The sequence below is a fragment of the Notolepis coatsorum genome, assembly GCF_963971535.1.
Source record: "Notolepis coatsorum genome assembly, chromosome: 17".
NCBI classification, from domain to species: domain Eukaryota; kingdom Metazoa; phylum Chordata; class Actinopteri; order Aulopiformes; family Paralepididae; genus Notolepis; species Notolepis coatsorum.
This window is the reverse complement of record NC_140181.1, coordinates 39,902,269-39,929,605: the sequence shown is the minus strand read 5'-3', so window position 1 is coordinate 39,929,605 and position 27,337 is coordinate 39,902,269. Positions and strand designations below refer to the sequence as shown.

General features: G+C 40.0%; 1 protein-coding gene across 2 annotated transcripts in view; it reads right to left on the bottom strand.

The window, feature by feature from the left end:
- Window positions 1-27,337, bottom strand: part of ccdc22 (CCC complex scaffolding subunit CCDC22) — a 71,400-nt gene that overhangs the window by 38,567 nt on the left and 5,496 nt on the right. For both annotated transcript variants that reach the window (XM_084332865.1, XM_084332864.1), the window contains exons 2-4: window positions 19,971-20,148; window positions 6,823-6,955; window positions 563-669 (exon numbers count right to left, since the gene is read on the bottom strand). In XM_084332865.1, the coding sequence (XP_084188991.1) occupies window positions 563-669; window positions 6,823-6,955; window positions 19,971-20,148 (418 nt within the window). The remainder of the gene's footprint in view (window positions 1-562; window positions 670-6,822; window positions 6,956-19,970; window positions 20,149-27,337) is intronic.

Here is a 27,337-nt window from a genome sequence, read left to right as displayed (position 1 = left end):
CGACGCGCGGCGTGTGTGTGTTGGCGACGTGCGCCGTGTGTGTGTCTTTCCATTGGTTTCATTTGGTTATTGATATTGAGCATAGATTTGTAAAAATGTACCACCCTAGTTTCACATGGTCCTAGTAGTATTCTTCGTATGGCTGCACGTACCTACCGCACCGTGACGGCCGTACCGTAAATTCACGGGACGAATACACGTACCGTTACACCCCTAATAATAAGTTACTATATAGCTATAATAATTAGGGTTGCACGATTAATCGAAAAAAATATCACGATCTCGATTCATAGACCTATGCAATCTCATTTCTAAATTATGATGATTTTTTAAACTTTTTATTTAACTTTTTTAAATGATGAAAAATAAGAATTGTGTGAGAGGATCGTGATCTCAATTCTTAGAGAGAAAAATCGTGATTCACATTTTAGCAAGAATTGTGCAGCCCTAATAATAATAATAACAACAACTAACCACACAAATAAGAATATCTGGCTATTCCTCAATTGTTATGAATTCTAAATCAGGAGGTCTCAGAGCGTTTTCAGCATGTAGCCATTACCTGGGCTTTACACAGGAGAGGCAATCTGCAGTTTGGAGGGAGCCAGGGAAGGGCTAGCTGGGCTTTGATCTGAGCCGCGATGGCTCTCTGGAGGACTGCCGATTTACCTGGAGAGAAAACCAATACATATGATTGATTCATCTTAGAAGAACATGACACACAATACAAAATCATCTAAAGATACAACTTTGAGGTAGAAAATGAGTAATTCATTTATTTTATTAAGTTTTTTGTAGCAGTTGTGTTTGTGCTTTGCTCTCTGGTCAACAGGTCTACAAGCCAATCCATCATTGCACATCAATTTAGAGCAGCTCCGCATTGGGTGAAATAGCTGATCATGACACCCTATAGCTTAGCAGGTCATCTAGCTCGCTAGATAACATCCTGTCCTGTATTAAACCTTGCTGGTCCCCGACTGCGCTACCTACACAGCTGTATATGCAGCACTGCATAAAAATGTATATGCAGCACTACGCTAGCTACATATCACAGCTATATATCACAGCTGTATATGCAGCACTACGCTAGCTACATATCACAGCTATATATTAGGGCTGAGCACAAACGTTCCAACGCTCGGACCTTCGTTCGTTACGTTGGCCTTCGAATTCTAAAATTTTTTTTTTTTTTTATTATATATATTTTCTATGTGTCTATTCATTCTGTTTAAACCAATGGGGTTTTTCTTCACAGTTGCAGATAGAAGACTAGGCTACACTAATATTATACTATTATAGTATATGACTAGTCATAAAAATTTAAATAAAACATTTATCATAAAATTTGATGTAGCCTATCTGCATCCGCTTGGCACTCGGCACTCCATCAAGACGTCACCATCACTTTCGTACCGACCGTGCCCTTATTGGATTATTTATGTTGACGAAACTGATTAGTTATATTCACTAACACTAACACTAACTATCGCGATACTTGCGTCACGATACGATAGTATCGCGATACTAAATACCGTAATTCCTCTAATAGTAACCGGGTCTCAAATACAAGCCGGGTCTCTATTAATGGCCGGGTGCGCTCTTGAGCTAAGCAATTATAAGCCGGCCTCCTAATACAAGCCGGGTTACTAATATACTGAGCTGCATACTGAGCTAGTTACTTGATTTCACTTTGAAAACGTTGAAATGACCAGTGACCACCTGTAATTGCACTGTTTACTATTTCATACAGTACTTGGTTTCAATAAATGAACCCAGTACATTTTACTGGGTTCAAACTGACACAAAATGTTGATTTATTCATTATGATCCGTTTGAAAATTTGAAATATAGGCCTCCCTCTTATTACAGGCCTCCTCCTAATACAAGCCTGGTACCCGCTACAGTTGAAACAAATACAAGCCGGGGTTACTATTAGAGGAATTACGGTATATCGCGATACGCTGAGTATTGCGATATTAATATTGCGATTTTTATTTTATTTTTATTTTTCAAATTTACTTTATTACCTTTTTCAACTGCAAAGTAAAACTTTGTCAACAGTTCAGTCTGTTCATCTCACTTCAATAATTTTTATTGCAGAACATGGTATTTTCTCAAGCAGACAGATGTAAACACTGTAATCTGTGTTGCATGTACATGACAAACTGAACTGTTTGTATTACAGTCATATTCCAACTTAACTGAATGCATGTGTGTGTGGACAACTGTACTATTACAGGTATTGAAATGAACAATGCAACTTCCTTATACAATTTTTTTTTTTATGAATTATTACGGTAAATATCGATACTTGTCGTCCCTGTATCGATACAGTATCGCCACGCAAAGTATCGCGATACTACTACGTATCGATTTTTCCCCCCAGCCCTAGTTCATGCCATGCGTTGAGTGCCAAGAACGAGAAATCTCGTTATTTAATCGTTATTTTTTTTTATCATCGATTTCCATTCATTTTTCATCAATCTAGCCTCACGTTACCAGTGGGGATCTGTCTGAGCTCGAACAGGGAAAATACCGCCCCCTATCGTCTCTCTGGATGGTATTGCACCCCATTGGATTGGACTGAATGAAATGGATGGGAAAAGTCCGGATTCCACATTTTACTTGTCAGACATGTAACCGGAGACGATCCCACTCATTGCCCACCCTCAGAACAGCGTGGAATATGTGTTGCCAGTACCCAGCGTTGGATCAATAAACGCGATCGATATTTGGAATGGCGATCAGGAATTGGAATAATCTTTTTGGAGAACCAGTCTTGGGATAATCAGAGCTCTTTTCACCTATATCTCAGCGTGTCCCACTGTCCCATATGTGTGTGTGTGTGGCTGTGAGTGTGTGTGTGCTGATCAGGAAATAAGATAATCGATTTTTCAGCCCGCTTCTCTAGCGTGCATAAGTACACATATACTATCGATAATCTAGCGTTTATTTGAAAACGATTAATAAATAGGCCGAAAAATGACAACGTGTTTTGTGTATTACAGTAAAGCGCGATTCCTGCAGAATCTTATTTTTTTCTGGAAGTTTAAAAAAAAAATTGTTTTTCAAAATGGTATAAAACGGAAATTAACCGATTAAAAAACAATCTGTTTCGACAATGTTGACTGCAAACAAGTCATTGATAAGCGACAGGCGTATTAGACACAGCCATAATTTAAGATATAGTTTATGCGTTCGCAAATGTGCTCGCTCTCATTGAATAGAGCGTTGGCAATCCAGAGCTAACCCGTGCGCCCCCTGCTGGCACTCAAAGTGTTAAAGAAAGTTGATTTAATTAAAAAAAGAATTTATAAAGTAGGCGGCTGGGTGGTGCAGCGGACATTGCGCTCGTCACCAACGCAAGAGACACCGGGTTCGAATCCGGCTGTCTGCGTTGCCTCCGGCTTGGGCCGGCCGTCATACTAACTCAATTGGCAGAGTTAGCGGGTGGAAGTCGATGGGTGGTAATCTGGACGTTGTGGACAGCGACTCCTACAGGTCGGTTGGGGGACGCCTGCACAGCAGAGACAGGAAATGGCGGGGGTAGTGTGAGCCTCCCACACGTTACACCTCGCCAATGAGAGTCCGCGCTGGCAGGTGAAAAGATGTGACAGGCATGCCTCCTTGTGTATCGGAGGGGACATGTGATGCAAGGCATCTATCCTCCCTACAACCGGCCAGTGGGGGGCATATGCGAGCAACGTTCAAGACAGGGGAGGGGAGAATTGGCACAGCGAAAATTGGGATGGGAGAAAAATAGAAAAAGTGGATAAAAAAATAAAATTATTAACACATCCAGTGCCGTTCACTGATTTACACGTTTCTGACGCCCGACCGTTGAGTGGCAATCACGTGTTAACACGTTTCTGAATCGTGCACCGCCGGTTCATGTTCTTTGGTGGATTATGTTGGCAACACGATCGACATCAATACTTGGAATGGCGATCAGATAATTGGAATATTCTTTTTGCAGTACATCCTAGTCACGGTAAGGGCTATATGGTATCAATCTTGCGTTGATCCAATAATTCCTTCCCCGTGATCGGAGCATGTGTCTGTAATGTACTGTGTAACGTATTCCGTTGGCCCCCCCCACCCTTTCATGCATGCATGATTGTAACAGCAATTTTTTCTTTCCAATGTCCTGCTTTCTCTTGCCCGTTACTTCACAGGTATGATAGGGAGTGATCTTACGCAGTAGACACAGCAATGATGGATGTCCAGTCGTGATTCCAGGTTTAGGGGTGTTTATTGCTGAAGTTGCAGTTGTACATTCAATTTATTGCTAGAGTGGGTTCTGTAGGAATTATATGGTATTCTATATCTATTTGGTATTTCTTGTCTTCTGGTTGCTGAGCTGCTGAGCTTCTGTTACTGAGCTACTGGTAAGAACGGTGTGCTCCTCACTACCTGTGTCCCAGTTGATTACTGCACCTGTGACCCTAAATACCTAACCAGTGCTGTAAAATCTAAAACCCGCCACCAGGTGTCCAATAATAATATTACAAATAATAAAATAATATGCCACCATCATAATGGCTCCTACACACCGGCCCCTAATTGTCTAAAGTGTAATGGCAATTAATACTAAAATCATATTCAGGGAGCCATATTCAAAATTTACAATTTTCACATTTTTTTTTTTTTTTTTTTACAATTTCATTACCAATTTCTGAAGAAAATACATAAAATAAAAAATCTTCTTCAAACTTAGGTACTAAAAGCCTGTTCCTGTAGGCATGTTGTACATGCTGAAAGCCTGTTCCTGTAGGCATATTGTACATGTCGAAAGCCCGTTCCTGTAGGCATACTGTACATGCCGAAAGCCTGTTCCTATCGGCATTACTCCGCTTCTTTACACTTCAGTCTCTTGGAGCAGACATATCTTGGATATTGGTCTGGTCCTCTGATCCATCTTTTGCAGCTTAAGAAGCGGTCTGCAGTTGATGCTGAATCTGCAGGATTTTCCTTTGTGCTCACATATCTCCATTGTTATATGTCGCATCCCTTATAAAAGAGATCCTGTTTGCTACAAATGTTTGAAAACGTTTAGTTTAATTGTTTATGTACTTGTAGTAGTAGTGCTATCTGTCCAGAAAATGGATTTGTCCAGTGGTAGCTGCACTATCTTCTTTTGTACTTGTGCTTTCCTTCTTTCCTCTATCAGACCCCTCTGTGTTGGTCAGATTGTCTTCTACTGGTTCATCCTCCACAGAATCCATTATCTCATACATAGCTTGCTCTTCTTCCTCCGTTTTGGATGCTTCCTTAGTTTCCTTGCTCTTACTTGTTGGTTTCTCCTCTTTTCCAGACATTCTATCATATCTCTTTGTGGTGGTGTTCTTCTTTCCCCTCTCAGGGTGTTCCGTGGTTGGCTGGTCATCAACACAATCTACCACATAAGAAGCCTCTTCTTCAGATAATTATTATTAATACAAGTACAAGTCTAATTATATAATATATATATTTTTATTAAAAAAATATATAATTTTTTATTTATTTCTTTAATCAAAAACGATCGGTATCGGATCGGTATCGGCCGATATGGCTCACGACGATCGGTTATCGGTATCGGTGGCAAAAAACGTGATCGGGGCATCCCTAGTGTGGTCCTTGAAATAAAACTGGCTGCAATAGTGTGGTCCTTGAAATAAAACTGGGTGAAATAGTGTGGTCATTGAAATACAACTGTCTGCAATAGTGTGGTCCTTGGAATAAAACTGCCTGCAATAGGGTGGTCCTTGAAATAAAACAGGTTGCAATAGTGTAGTCATTGAAATAAAACTGGCTGCAATAGTGTGGTCCTTGAAAACAAACTGGCTGCAATAGTGTGGTCCTTGAAATAAAACTGGCTGCAATAGTGTGGTCCTTGAAAACAAACTGGCTGCAATAGTGTGGTCCTTGAAATAAAACTGGCTGCAATAGTGTGGTCCTTGAAATAAAACTGGCTGCAATAGTGTGGTCCTTGAAATAAAACACTGGTGGCTCAGATGGCTATAGGCCACACACAGAATGAACCAGGACAGGATACCAAAGGTAGAATTAACTCATTCTGCGCCAATCACGAGAAAGTCAGGTTAACTCGCCAACCGTTCAGCGCCAATCACGAGAAAAGTTGGGTTTTAATCGTTATTTCTTTTATTAGCTATATCCAGCTCGTAAATCTCGCAGTCTCCCCATTGATTAAAGCGATGGCGTACTAGCGCCCTCTGGCGCATTAAGCGATGACGCAGAATGAGTTAAGATGGACACCTGGAAAGAGGAAGCCTGGACAGAAAGAACACCTGGTGTAGAACAGTTGAAGGAGAGAGGAGAGAAACTAATCTAACATGAGGCAGAGGATAGCTAAAGACCAGGCTGAATGGCGTCAAAGCCTTATTTCACAACCAGGAAGAGGACTAAGTAGGACCACTAACTGAGTGAGTGTTTGAGAATCATTTGCCCGGCTGTCATATGTAGCTAGTGTTACATAATACAGCCAGGGACCAACAATATTAATCGTTGTTATGCTTCAAGAGCAAGTTATAGCACTCAAGCTGTTTTTATTCAGACACTTAACACAATTAAATATATATTTTCTAAACACCGAATTCTTGTTTGTGTTGGGAAATTAGGCTAAATTATAATACAGTATATCTCTTGCATTTGCTTTTGTATCATGTTCTATTATTGCAAGAAATATAACATCTCTAGGGAGGGGCGGGGTGCCAATAAATGTAACTATAATTTGCCTGTGCAGGAAAAAGTTACTGTAACAGATGTTGGTGGTGTATAACTGGTGGTGGGCCACCACTGCTGAGGGAATACAGTCCAGTCTACCTGCTGGCTGGTCTGAGGCCTCTGCACTCTCTCTGGGCAGTTTCTCCACCAGGAACATCAGCAGGGAGCGGATCTCTGGCTCGTTGCTGTACAAGAAGGTCTGGTAGCCTATCTCCCCTTTGTAGCCAAGGTCCTGGGAACAAACAGTAGGATTTTATTATACCCGGTGGTCACTGGCGGATTAAAAAGGTGTTTCAATGAACATTTCTCAAGTCTCAGTAGACTCGAGTCTTCAAACTACTTTTGAGTCTCAAGAGTATTTTCCAGTGTGAAGGTAAGCAGAGATCAGCTCAGCTAAAGGCACATCTTTTTTGTTTTGTTTCTTGTTTTTCACTACGTGTATTGTTATCAGTGTATGTAGCTACAGTATGAAGGAAAACCATTTTGATTTCACACTTTGACTTGATGATAGACCAAACATGATGTTAGCCATTTCAAAAAGCCAATAAGACTACATTTAACTTCAAAGTGCAGGCTATGCTCACTGCAAAAGCAGTTATTCCAAATGGCAGATAAGCCTGTCAGGTAACCTTGGTAACAACATTCTGGTTTAATGCCAGGCTAATGTGTTAAATGTGCTTATAGATGCATCATCAAAAAGGAGTGGGCATGGCGAACATATATATAAGGTGAATATAACATATGAATAGTAGGGCTGGACGATATGGCCAAAAATTATATATGATAATGTTATTATCATATCACTCGATATCGATAATTATCGATATTGTCATAAGTATATATTATATATATATATTACATTTGTTTTTTATTATATATATATATTTTTTTCTTTTAAACAACAGATGTATGTTTATTTTGCAGGAATTCTTTGTCGTTGCTGCCATCTTTAGTGTTACAGCCCCTCACACTCCAGTTCTCAGGCTACAGCTGGTTTGAAAGCGAAAGTAAACAGGCTTCTCTGCTGGCTGTGGCTCCAGGAGAGTTGAATAGTTCTGGCTCTGCTAGTTTCTTTTCTATCTTTTGGCGCTTTTTTAGTGGACAAACCACTGCACATGTGCACCGTGACTCACGACTGGAGACTAGCTCTGCTAGCGCACATAGCCTACTGTGTACACACGGTTTCAAACTGTATTTTAAATTAGAAAGCAAACTAAATAAATGGACAAGAGAAAAATGTATCTCAATTTGGTCACTATTGTCATTTGGACAAGCAAAGCCATTACTTTAAGTTGCAGGCAAGAAGTCTGTCCACTGTCTCTTGTTTTAAAACTGCCCTGTTGCATATATATATATATATATATATATATATATATATATATATATATATATATATATATATATGTTTTTTATTATTATCAATCGATATCGATTATTAAAATATATCACAATAATTATCGTTATCGTTTTATCGCCCAGCCCTAATGAATAGGTCTATATACAACATCACTCATTTAGAAGAACGCATATAGACCTTTCATCATTAACGTCGTCACAAAGATGCACATGGATTTTGGCTACAGCAGCCGTTTTGCCCCAGCCAATCTATACCAGGGTCAAACCACTGCATTTAAACCATTAGTCTGGTTGTTGCACAGTCCGTTGCAAAGATCGATAACATGATAATGTATTCCACACACTCATTAATTATCTCCACCAGGTGGAGGCCTGGGAGGAGATCATGTAATCGGTTGAGTCTGTGTGTGAGTCCTGTTTAGAACATGCCATAGTGAACCTATAGTCATTGATATACCTATGACACAGATAGGGCTGCAACTAACAATTATTTTGTTATCGATTAATCTGTCAATTATTTTATCGATTTGGGGTGGCCAACCAGTCAGAGACTAAGAGCCACAAAAAATACTGTGGTACCACAAAGAGCCATACCATATTATACCAGCGTTTCTCAACCTTTTTTTCAGTCACGGCACCCTTCATGCGTTTATAGGTCCCACCCTCTGGCCTCTGAAGTTGCTAATGCCTTTATTATTTGGGCCTCACAGGGTTAAAAGTACCCTGTGAGACCCACGGTTGCAAAATTACAAAATCACTTTGCCATTTAAAAAAGAAAAAAGTCTGTAAATGTTTATTTAAAATTGTTTAAGCACATGTACATAGTCAATGGGTCATGTTGTTCAGCCTCGCAATGCTATTTGATAGTAAATGTGTTTATAGGTCCCACCCTCTGAAGTTGCTAATGCTTTTTTTATTTGGGCCTCACAGGGCCTTTAACCTTAAGCCTGGAGCCCTATTTTCTGAAAATATGCCTAAATACATACCTAAGTAAATGGAATATTGCTCCACTTCTACAAGGTCCATTTGCATGTTCTTGGTATCTAGGGACATCTATGGACCTCAGTGAATGTATTCCCAGTGTCAGAAATAGTGTGTCTATTACTAGGCTTGCTTAAATTGTGATGAAACAAAGGAGAATATGAATTATGATTTTTCTTTGCATCTTTGACGATGAATAACACCATGCTAGGTTTTGTAGATACAGTACTGAATTCTCCCATCCGGACCAATGCAATTTGAAATATTATTATAGAATATAGAATCGCAAGCCTATAAATTACTTTATTATAGCCAATTCGCACATTTATGGATTGGGCCAAATCTTCTCTTTCAAAAAAACACTGACGTTATCAAATGTGAGTGAAACGCACACTGTCGAGTCCTGGCTCTAGGCAGAATCACAAATAGTGGTTTAAGAGAAGTTATTTATATTTTTAACGTGATTCATCGCGCACTAGTTAGATTACACATTGCGCATGTTATGACTTTGAACATCTGCCATTTGGATCAAATCTGAGGTCACAAGTCTTGGGGTTATCATAGATTCAGAACTGAACTTCAATTCTCATATTAATTAACAAATGTACCAAAACATTGTTCTTTCATCTCAGAAACATAGCAAAAGTACGCTGAGAAGCTAATTCATGCATTCATATCTAGCCGGTTAGACTACTGTAATGCACGTTTCACAGGTCTCCCTAAGAAAACCACAGAGGGGCTTCAGCTCATCCAAAACTCTGCAGCCGGACTGCTAACCAAAACCAAAAAGAGAGAGCACATTAGTCCAGTCTTAGCTGCTTTACACTGGCTTCCTGTAACATTCAAGGTCCTTCTCCTTACATACAAAGCCCTAAATGGACAGGGACCTAGCTACATTGCCAACACTAATAAATTACATGCCAGCAAGAACGCTGTGATCCTCAGCTGCTAAAGGGTCACAGAAACAGTCAAAAGAAGATTGGTGATGCAGCCTTTATTTGGGAGGAATCATAGTCATTCCTTCATGTCAACCCTACAGGCCTCCTTGGAATTAATTAATTAATCATAATTTCAATAAATATGACAATATTTGTACGATAAAAAATTGCACATTTGATGTCGGAAAAATAAATAATATGGATTCATCTGATCACAGGGCAGCTGGATTAACCATATCTGAACCACCTATTTTGGACAAATGTATAATTACTTTAATTACTCAGATATTCAAACACAATTATGCAATTATTGTGAATATTTTTTTTTTATCTACTTTTTCTCCCCATTTTTTTATTTTTCTCCCATCCCAATTTCGTATTATCCAACTCTTCCCTCCCCTGTCTCGAACGTTGCTAGACCATGCCTCCCACTGGTCGGCTGAAATGTGAACGAAGCCTTGCATCACGTGTCCCCTCCGGTACACGAGGAGGCAGCCGTCGCATCTTTTCACCTGTACAGCGCGACCTCTCAGTGGCGAGGAGTAACGCATGGGAGGCTCACGCTGCCCCTGATATTTCCTGATTCTGCTGTATAGGCGCACCAACCGACCTGTAGGAGTCGCTGTCCACAACGTCCGATCCCCACCCACCGGCTTTCCCACCCCCTAATACTGCCAATTGTATTAGTATGAACGACCAGCCAAGCCGGAAGCAACGCCGAGAGCTGGGCTCGAACCCAGCATCTCCTGCGTTAGTGGCGAGCGCCTTGCCCACTGCACCACTTAGCCTCCCCTTATTGTGAAATTATTGAAAATAATAATTATTTAATGCCTTCTGTGGAATTTGTATTTCTTATTTGTTACATATCTATCATATCGTTTTTATTGATTAATTACACATTTGAAAGAATGCAGGTTATAGTCAACATGCAATATATCCCAATGATTGGTACAATGGGACAGACATTTGTTTGATATAGCTATAACCTGCATTCCTTCAAATATATCATTAATCAACCTGTTAAGCTGTAGGAATATTTCGCCTAAAGGTACATGCCTAAGTAAATGGAAGATTGCTCCACTTCTGCAAGGTCAATTTGCATGTTCTTGGTATCTAGGAACATCTAGGGACCTGGGGGTATGTATTTCCAGTGTCAGAAATATTGCGTCTGTTACTAGGCTGAGTAAATTGTAATGAAAAAAAGGAAAATATAAATTATGATTTATGATTTTTGCATCTTTGATCATGTTAAATCTGCGGGGTACGAGAAAATGCTCACTGAGCTCATTCACCACCTTATTGAGATCATGTGACATGTGTACAAAAAATCTAAGCAAATGAATAAAGGGAAGATGATTAAACAGAAGGATTTGTAGATACAGTAATTAATGATAATCAATTTTAATAATAAATTCATATTTGACCTTGAACTTGACCTTGACCTTATTATGGCCAAATCATACATCTATGGATAGGGAAAATGCTCCTCTTTCCAATGGCAGGGTTCAATCTGGATTTAGTAATTTCCTTGCGGTTTTTACAATAATTAGCATTTTCCGATAAATTCGTATATCCTATAAATCGTATAAAACATCGGTAAAAATGAAGATATACACTTTGACTACTGTTTTTGATAGGGTTATGTTTCTTTTTTAAACATTAACCTCTTAACATCCAAGGGCCCACATGTGGACGATTATTTGCCGACCTCTAGTGTGCATTTCTTTTAATACAATATATAGATAGAATTAAAGCCCTATTTGTTGCCTGTCGATTGCCCTTTCAGGTGACAAAATCCGTTCAGCGGTTCTCGAGTTACATGCTGATATGTGAGGTGTGCCCCAAAGTACGCAAAAGTACACATTACCACCCCCGACTCCCGGGGCTCTAGCTCCGTCAATCATTTGGCGATCTCGAAAATCTTTGCACAGGGTTGTAGCCAATGTGGCTTTCCAATGATACCCCATGATATGATAATTGGGGATCTAATACGGTCTCTATTGATCGATTTATGATAAAGAAAAGCAGACCTTAAGGCTTAACAGGTTCAATAAAACAGATATTGAAATACACTGTAGCCTACTACACCAACACTGCAAATGACATAAATAAATAAATAAGAACTAAAGCTAATCATGTGGAAATAGACTGCATTAAAGTCTTGTTGTGTGCGCCACACACACAGTATAGCCTACGTGTCTAATGAATGAACAGTAGGCTTATATTATTCTAATTACTTGTTTCATTAGGATTTAGTATACTATAGGTTCTTACACCTTTTCCAAAGCAAAATACAAGCACTTTTCAAGCTTTTTCAATGTGCCTTTTCAAGCTTTTCCAGGATCTTATGCGGCTGTGGTAAATTAAATATTTACTCAAAATCATCATTTAAACTTCTTCCATCACATTAAATCAGATGTTATTGTGCTATAAACAACCAAAATGATGTAGACTTGGCATCCTATATAAGCTGGCTGAGCCAATATGAAACAGTCAATCAAATAATCACCAGATAAAACTTCAATTTCCATCAAATATTTACTGAAAATTTGCTAAATAAGAGAACAGTCTTTGAGGTAGGCAGTCAAACAGCTCCTTGAGCCTTAAAATGTATACAAAATCAAATCAACCTAGAATTTGTATTTAACCCCCCACAGTTGTGTGTTCAGATGGTACGTCCCAGCAGGGACCAGGATGTAAGCCAGGAGTCGGCAATAGGCGGCCCACGGGCCGAAATTGGCCCACCAGCAATAATTTCTGGCCCGTCAGTTTATTTTGAGAATATGATATTTATTTTATTTTCATCATATTATTTTTATTATATGCATACTTTATGTTTTATCCATGTTGAGAGAACAACAGGTATAGGCAGTGAGGTGCAATGTACCGTATATAGGCTTGCTCAAAGTGAGATGGACAGCGCGTGGTGCTGAAATGGGAAACACGAGTCCATGAAATAAAAACACCAGTTCAGTAAGTCATTCAAGCTTTATCTTTACTCATGACTGACGGCACCACACATGCATGTGAACAGTAATGCAATGCAATTAACTTTAAACAAAAAGAGTGCTTGAAGAAGCTCCTGAAATGACGGCGCTATAGGTATTTTAATTACGAGACATTCGGAAGTCCCCCCCCCCCCCTTTCATGCATTCATGATGAAACATAATACCTATTATATACCTTTGAATTGGAAATAGTAGCGTGTACAGGCGAGCAACGCCAACGCTTTTAGCAAAATTCACATATTGCTCCATAGCGCCGTTTTCAGGAATTAGCCAGGATCAAACTATACAATATTCACCACGGTATAAAACGCGAACGTATACATGAAAAAGTTTATTCTTTTTCACGATGGATTGTTAATGTCAAATGAGCCATAGTATTGTCTCCATAGCTATAATATAGAATATAGATATAGCCCTGCAAACACCGCAATGCACAGTGAAAATCCCTATACTTTACAGCGCTGGCACACTAAGTACAAAGATGGGAAAACAGCGTGGCAGTCAATGTGTTAAGAGCGATGCACTGCTCTGTTGTAATTTAGAAATGAACTTTGTAAAGAAATTCAAAGTGTTAAGCGATTCACTGCTCCGTTGTTCTATAAAGCAGGGTTTCCCATTAATTACCTAGACTGTGGTGGCCCGCTCCATGTATTTGTTAAATTCCACCACCAGCACACCTTGATTCAACTAATAAAGGGCTAGTTAAGTTGAGGTCGTATATCCGACGCTGCGATCATGTAAACACATGTTTTATGATGGAGTTTCGGTAAAGTACATGTAAAATAGACGTTACCTTTGGCTTAGAGGTAATCCATTTTTCACTTCGAGTCCAAAAGTGTCTTGAATCAGAACAGGATCAATACATATAACGTTAGGTAGCCCTCATCAGTCTTCTTCATCTGCTCGGGCCAGACTATAGACGGAGCCGAATAGGTTTCCTCATCGGTCGGTTTGATTATAGTTGTTTTACCAGTAGTGCTTAGTAGGGATGTCCCGATCGCGTTTTTTTGCTCCCGATCCCGATCATGTGATTTTGAGTATCTGTCGAAACCGATCTTTCCCGATCCGATCTTTCACATTAGTAACCAATTTGACGCATTTCTGTCAGAAACTGGCGAAGCGAGACAAAGCCCCTCCATTCACATCCCCAGCAGCAGTAGCAACAACAACAAAAACAACCATTCTTAAATCATGACCACGTCAACTAGATTAGAATAATTTTAAATCCTAGTTCAGTTTCACAACAAGAGACTGATGAAAAAACGGGAGTGTGAAATAACGTTACAGGTAAAGAACATAAAATGATATTGTGGTAAAGAAAGATTGCTAGCTAACGTTAGCTGGTTTATTAATAGCTAGCTAATGTTACCTAGCCTAAGTGCCTCACGCCAGTTAGCTTGTTAGCGAACGACACAAGCTTAGTTAGCTTGCAGAGAGACATGAAAGATTCACTGCGAGGGCTCTTTTAGCTAACGCTAGCTAGGCACGTAGCTATACATTACAGTAGCATCACTTCACTGTCTGCCGAGCTACCAAGCAAGCTAACATTGACTTTAAAGCCAGCACTAGCTAATGGTTAAGTAACGCTAACGCTAGCTGCAAGGTAGCTCATATATTGACGCTATCATATAGCCCCAGTCGAACGCGGTGGCTCGCATTACATTCCCCATACGAGAAATATTCAAAGTTTCAATCTGTTTGCGCATTTAGTATACATTCACAGTGTTCGACTTACGTAATGATTTGCTCCATTTTGGTCTGAAACGCTGACGAATAATCCTCACAAAGCGAATGTTATCCAGGTGAACTTTCTTCATTCAAACGAGGCTTTCAAAAGAGCTGTTTGGCACCAGCCGTCCCCCATTCCTTTGCTCGCTCTAGTCACATAACTTTAAATGCATGTGGAACGTCTACCTTGCAAACATTGCAACTGGCTATATTGGACTGGCTTTGGTTTCAATTTTAAAATGCTTCCAAACTTCTGACATTTTGTCTAGCTGCTCCGAGTCATCAGGTGGACATAACCTGCCCGTGTTTACTTGCGGGAGCAACACGTTGTGAGGTCTGCTATTTTCGGCATACGTCACTGTAGTGCGAAGGTGTAAATAAAAGGAAATGCATTTGTTTTGGCAAATTCTTCTGCTCTGTGTGACAATAAATAAATAAATGAATGTAATGTGGTTTTATGTAATTTAAAACCAAAACTAAGGCATCAGTATGAGTTTAAGACGTGAACATTGTTGAATAAAATAAAAAATAAAAAAAAATTACTCCTAATTTAAAAAGAAAAATTTATTATAGTTGTTTTACGTTTTACCAGTAGTGCTTAGTCCAACAAATGCACCTTATCGTCCATAATCATCATCCATATAATCCATTTAGTCTTTTTCATAATAGCAAATAGTTCACTCTAGGCCAGGGGTGGCCAACCAGTCAGAGACTAAGAGCCACAAAAAAATGACTGTGGTACCACAAAGAGCCACACCATATACTAGCGTTTCTCAACCTTTTTTTTCAGTCACGACACCCTTCATGTGTTTATAGGTCTCACCCTCTGGCCTCTGAAGTTGCTAATGTCTTTTTTATTTGGGCCTCACAGGGTTAAAAGTACCCTGTGAGACCCACGGTTGCAAAATTACAAAATCACTTTTAGCCATTTAAAAAAATAATGTTTATTTAAAAAATGTTAAAGGGGAACTATTTTACTATTTCTTTCACTATTTGGGCACTTTTACACAATTCCTGTGAGTCTATGGAACACCTAGGTTTTTTTCAAAAAAAATGCATTGTTTTGTATTTCTAATCAAGTACTAAAAACCGCATTTTTCTACCTCAAGATCTTAAGCCGTTTTGAGGCTGGGCTCCAACCACTGTGTGGCCTGGTGCCAACTGCCACATCAACTGCCACATTATTATGCAGCTGAGAAATCTCTGACATCACAGATATGCACATTTTCAGATGACTCAGTTCAGTGAGGGTGAATATTGTGAGAGGAGAATTGGAAGAATTCGCCAATATGAGAATTAGAGACATATATCCTATTAATATAAGTCCACATAGCTAAGAAACAATGGTAAACACTGAAAAAAGCCATTTATAAGATAGTTCCCCTTTAAGCACATGTATAGTCAATTGGTCCTGTTGTTCAGCCTCACAATGCTATTTGATAGTAAATGTGTTTATATGTCCCACCCTCTGGCCTCTGAAGTTGCTAATTTCTTTTTAATTTGGGCCTCACAGGGTTAACCTCTTAAGCCCGAGATATACAGTAAAAGTGTATATTTTCAGCATTATGTTTGTTTACCAATTATTTTAACTGTTATTAGTGAAATATAAGATTATAGAAATCTCAGGGCATTGAGTCGGAAACCGGCGCATATTGACAGGAGGAAGTGGCACAGCCAAAAGTGAGTGTAGTCTTTTGAAGGAAGAGACTCAGGGCTTTCAAATTTCGAAAAACTACCCTACCCAGCTCACACCAGCCCCTGTCAATCATCTGACTTCTGGATTTACTTTTTAATTTCTCTTATTTTTTGGGATTATCTCCCACAAACCTGAACGTTATTGCCATAAAACAGAACGCAGTTAGTTTCTCTACCTTTCTGTGAACGTCTTGCAAAAAACGGTGTTGCAATATGATGAAGAATGGTGGAGAAATTTACATTATAAAAAAGATGGCAGAATTCAGTACTGTATCTACAAAACCTTCTGTTTAATCATCTTCCCTTTATTCATTTGCTTAGATTTTTCAGGTCTGGTCAATTTTAGCATGGTGTTATTTACAGTCAAAGATAATTTTTTTTTAAATAGAATTGATATTCTCCTTTGGTTCATTACAATTTACTCAAGCCTAGTAACAGACACACTATTTCTGACACTGATCCATATAATGTCCCTACATGTAGATTCAGATACCAAGAACATGCAAATGGACCATTTAAAAAAAAATTGTAAATGTTTATTCTACGTCCTTATGGAATGAGTGACAAAAAAAATTAAATAAAAAAAAAAATTAAAAAAAAATTAAAAAAAAATTAAAAAAAATTTTTTTTTATTTTTTTTTATGGATGGAAGAGCCGCACATTGACGGGCAAAGAGCCGCATGCGGCTCGCGAGCCGCGGGTTGGCCACCCCTGCTCTAGGCGATCGCGATTGTCGAACATGTCCTGCTCACTGCTGCTCGCAAAGAGTACCTAGCTGTTTGGGGGCTGTGGGGGCTGGTACTAACACACTAATAGCTGGCCCATGATGTTCATAAGGTAGGTGATACTGCCACCTGGTGGATTTCGATCGTCATTGCAATTCCAACGTTGTGCCAGGGAGCTCTGGCTGGATGTTTAGAACTGGGATCAAAAAGGAAAAATATCAAAGGATCAAACCCAGAGAAATCTCGCATATGGCGCTCAACACATAGCGAGATAACCCAACTTATCTCGGGTATGGCGCCCAATGAGATAAGCATCACCCCCAAAATGGGGCCATTTTTGTTTTTGAGGACTGCATACTTTTTTTGCAAAGCTTAGGAAATATTTGTTCATTTCAGTGTCACAGTATGACCTTGATCTCCAAAATAAGATATAATTTTTTTTTAAATGTTACATTTATTTTATTTTAAAAAAAAAGTCCTCTCTTATTTTGGAGATCGAGGTCATACTGTGACACTGAAATGAACAAATATTTCGTCAACTAAAATATTTCATCAACTAAAATTGCGAACAACAAAAAAATTACTTTTTATTTTATAAATGTTCCACAAATAAGGGAAGGACTCAAATAGAGCTGCATAGTTCTGTGTTTTATTTCAAAGTAGGTATACAGATGCCAGTCTTTTTTCAAAGTGGACTACTTTTTATTTGATACATTTTCCACAAATAAGGGAAGGACTCAAATATACCTGCTTAGTTCAGGGTTTTATTTCAAAGTAGGTCTACAGATGCCAGTGCTGTTTCTCCTCTTCTGTGTTTTATTTCAAAGTAGGTCTACAGATGCCAGTGTTGTTTCTCCTCTTAAACTGTGTTTTATTTCAAAGTAGGTCTACACATGGTAGTCTTGTTTCAAAGTGGAAAAAAGTATCAGATCAACGCAAGATTGGATATATAGTGTTCTTACCTTGTCTCTGATGTAATGCAAAAAAGATAATCCAATTATCTGATCGCCATTTGAAGTACTGGGCGCGGGAGTCCGTGCCACGTTATTCGGCATTGCATATGAAGGAGGGGGGGGGGGCAGCCTCGTAGATGTATGATGGTGATCGCCGGAGTAGTAGTTTGCAAACTGTTAACACTAGAATCCATGGAGAAAATGTCACTGATTCCCGCCGGAAGGGGTCAGTTTATAACAGCTTATATGAGAAATATGAGAAAAATAAACAGTGTAAACTATATAATTACCTCTTAATATAAAAATATGAGGTTTACCACAGGTTTGAGTGACAAAATATAATAATAATAATAATAATAATAATAATAATAATAATAATAATAATAATAATAATAATAATAATAATAATAATAATAATAATAATAATAATAATAATAAATAAAAATATTATAAAAAAAATTTTGGGTGGAAGAGCCACACAATTTTTTTTTCAATTTTTTTTTTTACTTCGATTTGTGATTTGTGTGTGTGCGTGTGCGCGTGTGTGTGTGTGAGAACTACCCATCCCAGTTAGGACAGCCGAATCCCGTCCAATCTTTCGCTGTCGACTAAAGACTCACTTCTTCAACCATTATCTGAAATGATTAAAAAAAAGAAAGAAAAAAAAATCTAACCGTGACTAACCTTACTGTCATGCACTTTTCCTAATAAACTAACCTACACTGTAACACGCAACACTTTGATAAACATTGTTACTCAGCTGATAGAGTTGTACCCTTCTTGCTGTCTTGTCGTACAGAGTAAGTCGCTTTGGATAAAAGCGTCAGCTAAATGACTAAATGTAAATGTGTGTGTGCGTGTGCGTGTGCGTGTGTGTGTGCGCGCGCACGCACGCACGCACGCACGCATGGGGCCATTGGGTGGGGCCGGGGGACAAATACACTGGAGGAAAGTAACCCAGCTCAGCACTGCCCAAATTATATCATCACTATTGCCTGTTTGAAGGATATCATCCTCAAATACATATACACCTACATGCCTTGTAGAATTCCACACATAAGAAAGAAAGATACTGGGATGAATAAACAAAATAGGAAATAAAATTTAGATAAGGTGCTACTGAGATGTTTTGGTGAGTTCTTTGTTTTTTTGTGGAAGTTGCCCTTCTTAAAAATGCATGAACATTCACTGATAATTGGTCTGTAGTGGAGTCTACAAGGTCTACATTGCCGGACCATGTAGAATCCGGACCTTGGATACTGACATAATTCTGTGCATAGTTTAGTCTACACAGGCCATATTTCAAATAATCAAAATCTTACTTCATTCATCTTAAACATTCTTGATTTGGGGGATTGGTAGTTCCCATGAAATCTGAAGTTGTTCAAACGACACCTTGAATTAAATCACACAGCCGAGTGAAACCTTGTTGGCTCAGTCACGAAAGGGGCTACTTAATTAATTAATCCAACCCACTTTATTTATAGAGCACATTTAAAAACAACAAAGTTTATGAAAGTGCTGTACAAGTCCCACAACATAAGATATAAAAAAATAAAATAAAAATCGAAGCTTCGAATTAAAATCGAAGCTCGGCCCCGAAGCTTCGATTGCCAAAAAAAGCTTCGAAGGTCAGCCCTAGGAATAACGTTCAAATTACATGTTCCTGAAGTCATTTTGAAATTTCAGAAACCGTGCCAGATAAAACGGGTACTTTTAGGAAAAGTCATTGAGTGACAGAGCTGGAGCTCAACCGAGTGACGAGGATACATTTATTGAAAATGCCTAGGGGTCATTTGACCCCTTGTCGGCTGTGCTAGTGTTAAAGGGTCTACTGATTGACAGTGACATAAGGTGTCTTACCTGGCAGGCCTGCGCCAGGCTCATACCCACTCGGAAGCGAGCAGACATGCCAGGAGGCAGTGAGGAGGACAGCCCACTGCCTAGCGCGGGGTCGATGATCCGCAGACATCTCACCACCGCTTCCACAATCAGCTCACTGGTAAACTGTTTGACACTCTGGACATCCTCCCCAACCTCCCTATGGATGGCAGGGAAAACAAACATGAGGCAAAGCTTCTGGCATTGATGACAATCACAAATAATAAATAACTCAGTCTCTCTTAACACACTTACTAGGGTTGTTCTTAACCATTGATTGCTGAATTAAATTCTGTAGTCAGGTCTATAAAGCCATGAAGCCTCTGGGCTGCTCTCTGTCATTTCTCCTCTGGACACCAGACCTGTTTAGTTTGTCATCTACTCATAACAACACTCTTAACACATTCCCTGCCATTGGTTATATCCATCAATATAGCCAGTCTGCCACCACTCTAAGCCTATGGAGATGTTCACCTTCTTTGCAGGGCTATAACTTTTTAAATTGTATTGCTAAATTGACATTACTATGGCCCATTCAACATCGATTATCTATCGTTCAGGATGTAGGAACGTTATACTTTTTCATTCAAACATTCATACAAAAATACCTTCTAGAATATAAGTATGTTTTTTTTTTTTTAAACTTAAATTTTTTATTAACATTTATTTAGACAGACAGCACTTACAAAAAATAAATAATAAAAAATGAAGAGACTAGTATCACAATAAAAACAAAAAGAAAAAACAGTGCACATAAATATTTACATGGGTATCACATGGTTAGTTGTCTGGTTCCCCTACTGTTGTTTTCTAGGTATTTGATACAAAGGCTGATTGTGTATCTCCCTTAAACAGGCATAAACAGGTAATTCCTACTCAAAGACAATAAATGCTGACTAAGGTTTGTATGTGTGATCTGGGTCCAGAGACCCTCCTTGAGTTTCTTACTTCCCTTCTCCTTCGTCCTTTCTTTTTTTTTCTCTTGTTTATTAACTTTCACTTTGCCTTTTGTTTCACCCATACACAAACCACATCATCCCTGAATATTTAATATCACACCGTTAAACAGACATAAATAATAAGGTATAAAAGCATTCAGCACTTGTAATATCCCAAAAACAAAATAGATAATATTAACTAAAGTACAGGTGTGTGACATGGGTTCATAGACCCTGCTTGAACATCTTTCCTCCTTTACCCTTCGCTCTCTTGTGTTGCATTTGGTTCTTCCTCTGTGATGTCGTTCTCGTTCCTTTTATAATCCTCCCACTTTCCCCATCTTTCCCCAAATTTCTCTTCCTGTAACCTCAGCATGTGTGTTATCCTTTCCATATCCTGTATTTCTTCCACTATTCCTACCCATTTTGCTATTGTCGGTGGGTCTTCCTTATACCACAGTCTCGTTATTGCTTTTCTGGCCGCTATCAACATTATCTTTATTAAATATTAGTCCCCCCCTTGTATTCCCTCGTGTGTCAGGTCTCCTAAGTAAAGCACCAGTCCTGTTTGTGGTATCCCGTATCCTAATATTCTGATCATTGCTTCCCCTATCTCCTCCCAATACCCCTTCAGCTTCTGACATCCCCAGAATATGTGCGTGTGATTTGCCCCCTCCTTCCCACACATCCTCCAGCATGCTTTTTGTGTTGGTGCATATTTTCCCTTCAGCTCTGGGGTTATAAAGAATCTGATTATGTTTTTCCATCCAAATTCTTTCCATATTCTCGATCCTGTTGTTGAGTGTTGTACCTCGCATATGTTCCCCCATTCCTTCCCTGTTATTTCTATCTCTAGCTCTCTCTCCCATTTCTCCCTTATGTAATCGGTCGTGTGTCCCTTGCTGGTCATTATAGCCCGGTATATTGCTGATATTACTCTTCCTTGCCCCCCTTCGTATGCCCATACTATCATCTTTATTATTCCATTCTGTTCCTCGTCTTTGGCCCCCCTTATTTCTTTGTTGTAGTAGTCTCTAACCTGTAGATATCTGAAGTGGTCCCTGTTTTCTAGTCCAAATTTCTCCTTTAATTTTTGTAGTGTCTGCATTTCTCCCTTCTCTATCATTTTGCATATTGCTGTTGCCCCCCCTCTCTCCCACCTTCTGAATCCGTGGTCTAACCTCCCTGGTTTGAATCTCTTGTCATGTGCTACCCATCTCAGGACCCCTGACTGCTTCTCCAATTTGTGTGTTTTTACTACTCTGTTCCATATGGTCAAGGTGTATTTGGTGATTGGATCTAATAGTCCCTCTTTTTCTTTAAATAGTTCCCTATCCCCCACCAGAGCTTGTACCTTGTATCCCTCCCCTTCTTTTTCAATGTCTTTCCATCTTGCCTCATATCTGTCGTTACACCAGCACGTCACTGCTCTCAGTTGTGCTGCATAGTAATAATCTTGTAGGCTGGGTACTGCCATCCCTCCCTCTTCCTTTGGTTATAAGTATGTTTTTATCGTTTTCTGCAGAAATTCATAGAACGTGAGTTATAGGCATAAACGCATATAGATTATAGATTACCGTTTATTCCCGATACACGCTATATTAAAAAATGCAACTGTATTTCTCAAAGTGGGGGGCGCGCCCCCCAGGGGGGGCGCAGAGGCATGACAGGGGGGGCCTGCACTGTTCTCCATGAAAATACCATATTTGGATAAGTTTGACTATTTCTCAAAATCTGAAAATCATTATTTAAATAAAACACAGAAAAGGATCACCAAGTTACTCTTGATAAAAAGAAATTTACAGACAACATTGAGACAAAGCTTCCTGACACATCTCCATCCAAACTCTTGGAAGAACTCATTGAAATCTCATCTGATACCACCTGGAGAGCTAGTTTCAGAGTGTGGTGCTGAGTACCAAGTATCTCATGATGCAGCAGTTAAGGTGTTGATACCATTCAGCACCACATATCTGTGTGAAGCTGGCTTTTCATCCATGACAGCTCTGAAAACAAAATATAGGGCCAAGTTGAGCCTTGAGGATGACATGCGTGTTGCCTTGTCAAAGACTGACAGCAATAAAGACTGTTTGCTTATTTCCTATGTTCGCTTTGTAAATTCCCAGTCACTGAGTGAAGATCTGCTGTTTTGCAAATATGTCAAAAACAGAGCAACAGGTGATGAGCTCTTCAAAATTATTGACAGTTACCTGACAGAACATGGACTGAAATGGGAGAACTGTGTGGGCTTTTGCTCTGACGGTGCGCAGGCCATGGCAGGGAAAAGGAGGGGGCTACAGGCGCTCATCAAGGGGGTCTCGCCAAACGCGCAATGGACACACTGTAAATTCACAGAGAGGCGCCAGCGTCAAGACAGCTTAGCCCTGAGCTGAATGAGGTTTTGACAGAAGTTATAAACGTGGTAAATTTCATCAAAACCGAGCCCTGAAAGCGCGCCTGTTCTCTGCGCTGTGTGAGGAGATGGGAGCTGACCATTCTGCAGTGCTGTTTCACAGCGAGGCAAGGTGGCTCTCGCGAGGGAAGGTGTTGTCAATTTGAAAGGTCACGATATTGGTGTTATTTCAATAAATTTAAACATGGCCCATTTCATGACTATTTTGTTGGGGCGAGGGGGGGGGGGGGGGGGGGGGGGGGGGGCCCAAGATATTTTGGTCCGCCAAAGGGGGGCCTGACAGAAAAAGTTTGAGAAGCACTGCTATACGTTATGCGTCATCATGCGTGGAGGAAAGGGGGGGGGGGGGTCGTTTATAATTCCGTGATCGTCAGTAAATGCTTTATGTAGTATGGGTGATATATTGATCAGATCGATTTGCAGTGAAATGAATAAACAATTGGGCTGAAAATAACGTCAGCGTCCTCTTACCGTTCGCCAATGAGACTGGCGGTGAAAGCTCCCAGGTATAGGACGTCGATCGCCTAGGTCCATTTCCGGTTTGTATGTCGCAATAAACGCCGAAATCATATCGATTATTACGTTTATAAAGCGATACATTATGTACATAGTGTCTGTCGGGAGCCTTGCGACAATATCTGACGGCCGGATGAATTTAATCGACGCACAGCAGCCATATCCTGTTTACCAGTGTAACTCGCCCGACCATCCACCAGGCGGCGGTATTGAGCCGTTGTTGTATTGAGCCGTAGGGTCCAGCTGCAGCGCCGGAGGTGTATATATGAATTATGAATGCCATGGCGAAAAAATGAAATATTGATCTCAATATCGCTGTACAGCGTGGTGTGGCAGACAACGCATGGCGGGCAATAACGCTGTACAGCGTGAACAGCGGTGGATGTGTTAATGCATTTGATCCAAGCAGGTCATGATAAAATGGGGTCCGTTGTTAGGCTACTATCATTTCTGTGATAATTGTTGACATGACTCGGGTAACATAAACATTTGACTATGTTGGCTGGGTGGCGCAGCGGTCTAAGCGCTCGTCACCAACGTAAGAGACACCGGTATCGAATCCGGCTGTCAGCGTTGCCTCCGGCTTGGCCGGCTGTCATACTGGCTCAATTGGCAGAGTCAGCGGGAGGGAAGCCGTTGGGTGGTATTCTGGTCGTTGTAAACAGCAACTCCTACAGGTCGGTCAGGGCGCCTGCACAGCAAAGAAGGGATATGATGAAGATAGTGTGACCTCCCACGTGTTACACTTCACCAATGAGAGTCCACGCTGGCAGGTGAAAAGAGGTTGCTGGCTGTCTCCTATGTGATGGAGGAAGCATCCGATAGACTTCAGGACTCCCTAGACCGACCAGTGGGGGGCACATGCGAGCAACGACCAGGAAGGGGAGGGGGAATTGGCATAACGACTAAATTGGGATGGGAGAAAATCAGAGAAAAATAGGAGAAAAAGTGGATACAAAATTAAATAAACATTTGACTAGTAGGTAGGCTGTGGGTTTTTCCACAGTAAACTTGATTTGTATGTTTACGGTGTGGTAATCAAATCAAAATGTGTAGTTATTTGTTGTGCATGATGGTGGATTAGTCTCTGGTTTTGAGTTCAGAGTGCTGCCTAGTGTTCTCAGTGTATTTCCTTGGTGTAAAGCCCAAAGAATGCTTAACAGTTGGTTCCATTTTCCCCAGAAGGCTTTAGTAGCTTGTCTTCTGTTGTAGACTTGTTATTAGAGGACAGAGCTGGAAACCCTTTTCACACTAGCCATTATTGGAGCCGCTTGATTTAGTGAGACAGCATTGATAATATTATTGACCATTGTCAATTCTGACTACTGCACAGCACACCTATATCAAGCGGACCCATAATTAATGTTATCTGCATGTTAGAGAGATAATAGAGTTGTCTCGCTACTGCATTTTCTTGGTCATTAGTTACTTTCATTAGTGAATTGCAGATTATGACCAAAACATTTATAAAAAATTATCACAAAAACAATTAATGTAGACCCGGCTTCTAATTGATACCAACCTTTATTGTATGTTGATCTATTTATTTAGCTCTCAATAATAAACACTGAACAGAATCTGGTGCAGCATGTTACTGCGTTATGGGGCATACTATCATCACTATAATTACTGACTAGGGATGCACTGATCTGACTTTTTCAGTCCCGATATCGATACCTGGGTTTTGGGTATTGGCCGATACAGAGTTCAGATTTGTTACTTTTAATGAACAGTATAGACCAGGGTTAGAAATAAAAAAATAAAAAAAATCACAGGCTTTTTTTTCGGGGGCACTGAAATTTTATGATAAACGGTTATTAAACATCCTTACATCCAAATGTTTTGACAGTCTTCGTCCCGCGGACAAAAAGATCCACACAAGCTCCTCGAACACTTATAGCCGTGTTTGCAGCCGGAGTCTCACGACAAGCTTTGCAATAAATGATATATAAAATAATAGTCACACACAAAGGGATAATGGCTTATAGCAGACTTAATGATTTTAGAATATTTCAGATAATGAAATTAAATGTTTATATCATCAACTATCCAGTTAGTATTTATACTGTCTGTAACGTTTGGCTACTTTAAATCATTGAATGTAGAGACAATTACGACTATGCTTGCACCTCATGGTACCAAAGCACCTCAAAGGCGCTAAAAACAAAATTACAAACATCTCAAAACAAACTGGTCAGACTACTGCTTGACCTTACTCCTAGAACCCACCTCACCCTGCCCACTTTGACAACCTAGGATGGCTTAGAGTAGACGACAGAGTACAGCAACTTGCAATGGGCCTGGTCTACAAGATACACTACACGACCAAGGTACCCATGTACATGACAAAATACTTCCCAAAGGTCAGTGAATACCACGATCACAACACCAGAGGGAGCTCCACAAATCATGTTAAACCCAGATTCGGCTCAAACAAGGGACTAAACACGTTTCGCAATTATGCCACATCAATGTGGAACGCCCTACCCAAAGCTGTAAAGGAATGTGAATCACTACCCACTTTCAAAAACACTCTCAAAAAACACCTAAGGGAGACTGCAACTCGAAACTGGCCCCTGTAAATGTCCGAACACAACCCCCTCCAATGTACAGTAAATTACCAAGTATGGTCTTGTCAATAATCCAATGTACAGTGTTGTTTGTACAGTTGTACAGTGTCCCCCACCCACCCACCCCTCCTACCCAACCCCCCCCCCCCCCCCCCCCACTCCTACCCACCCCCCCACTCCTACCCACCCCCCCCCCCCCCCACCCACCTCCAATGTACAGTCCCCACCCCCACCTACCCAATCCAATGTACAGTTTCTACGCCTAATGTATATACTCTTTTCTTTCTGGACTCTTTTTGTATCACAAACAGTACTGTAATTGCAAATCTGGTATGTCATAAATGTATAGATGTAGCAGTACTGTCTATCTGTATGTCATGTATGTCATATATGTTACGATGAATTGAAAATGGGGGACCCTGATGTAAACAAGACGAAAGTCTTTCTCTGGTCTGCATCCCCTTAACAATTGTATGTATTGAGCTGTACTGTACTGTACCCATTCTGCAATCTGTTAATAAAGTTTTCATTCATTCATTCATTCATTCATTTTCATTCAATCACTGAGAGAGAGCGAGAGAGAGAGAGAGGGGCGAGAACGAACGAGAGAGCCAGCCCCTCCCCCTCGGGTTTTGTTCTAGGTTCGCGTTTTGATCGTCTAAGCCAGTGGTTCCCAAAGTCGGGGTCGCGACCCAAAGGTGGGCCGCGAGCAGCCACGGGTGGGCCGCGAGATGATTAAAAAAAAAGTTTTTTTTTTTTTTTTTTTTTTTTTTTTTTGTCAGGCCACTGAACTTAGAAGCAGGCCAGGACAGTGTTTCTAGTTGTATTCTAAAATTCTATTCTATTGTATTCTAAAATGTGACTATATGGTTTTATATTAACTTAATAAATAAACAAAAACGAAAAATCTAC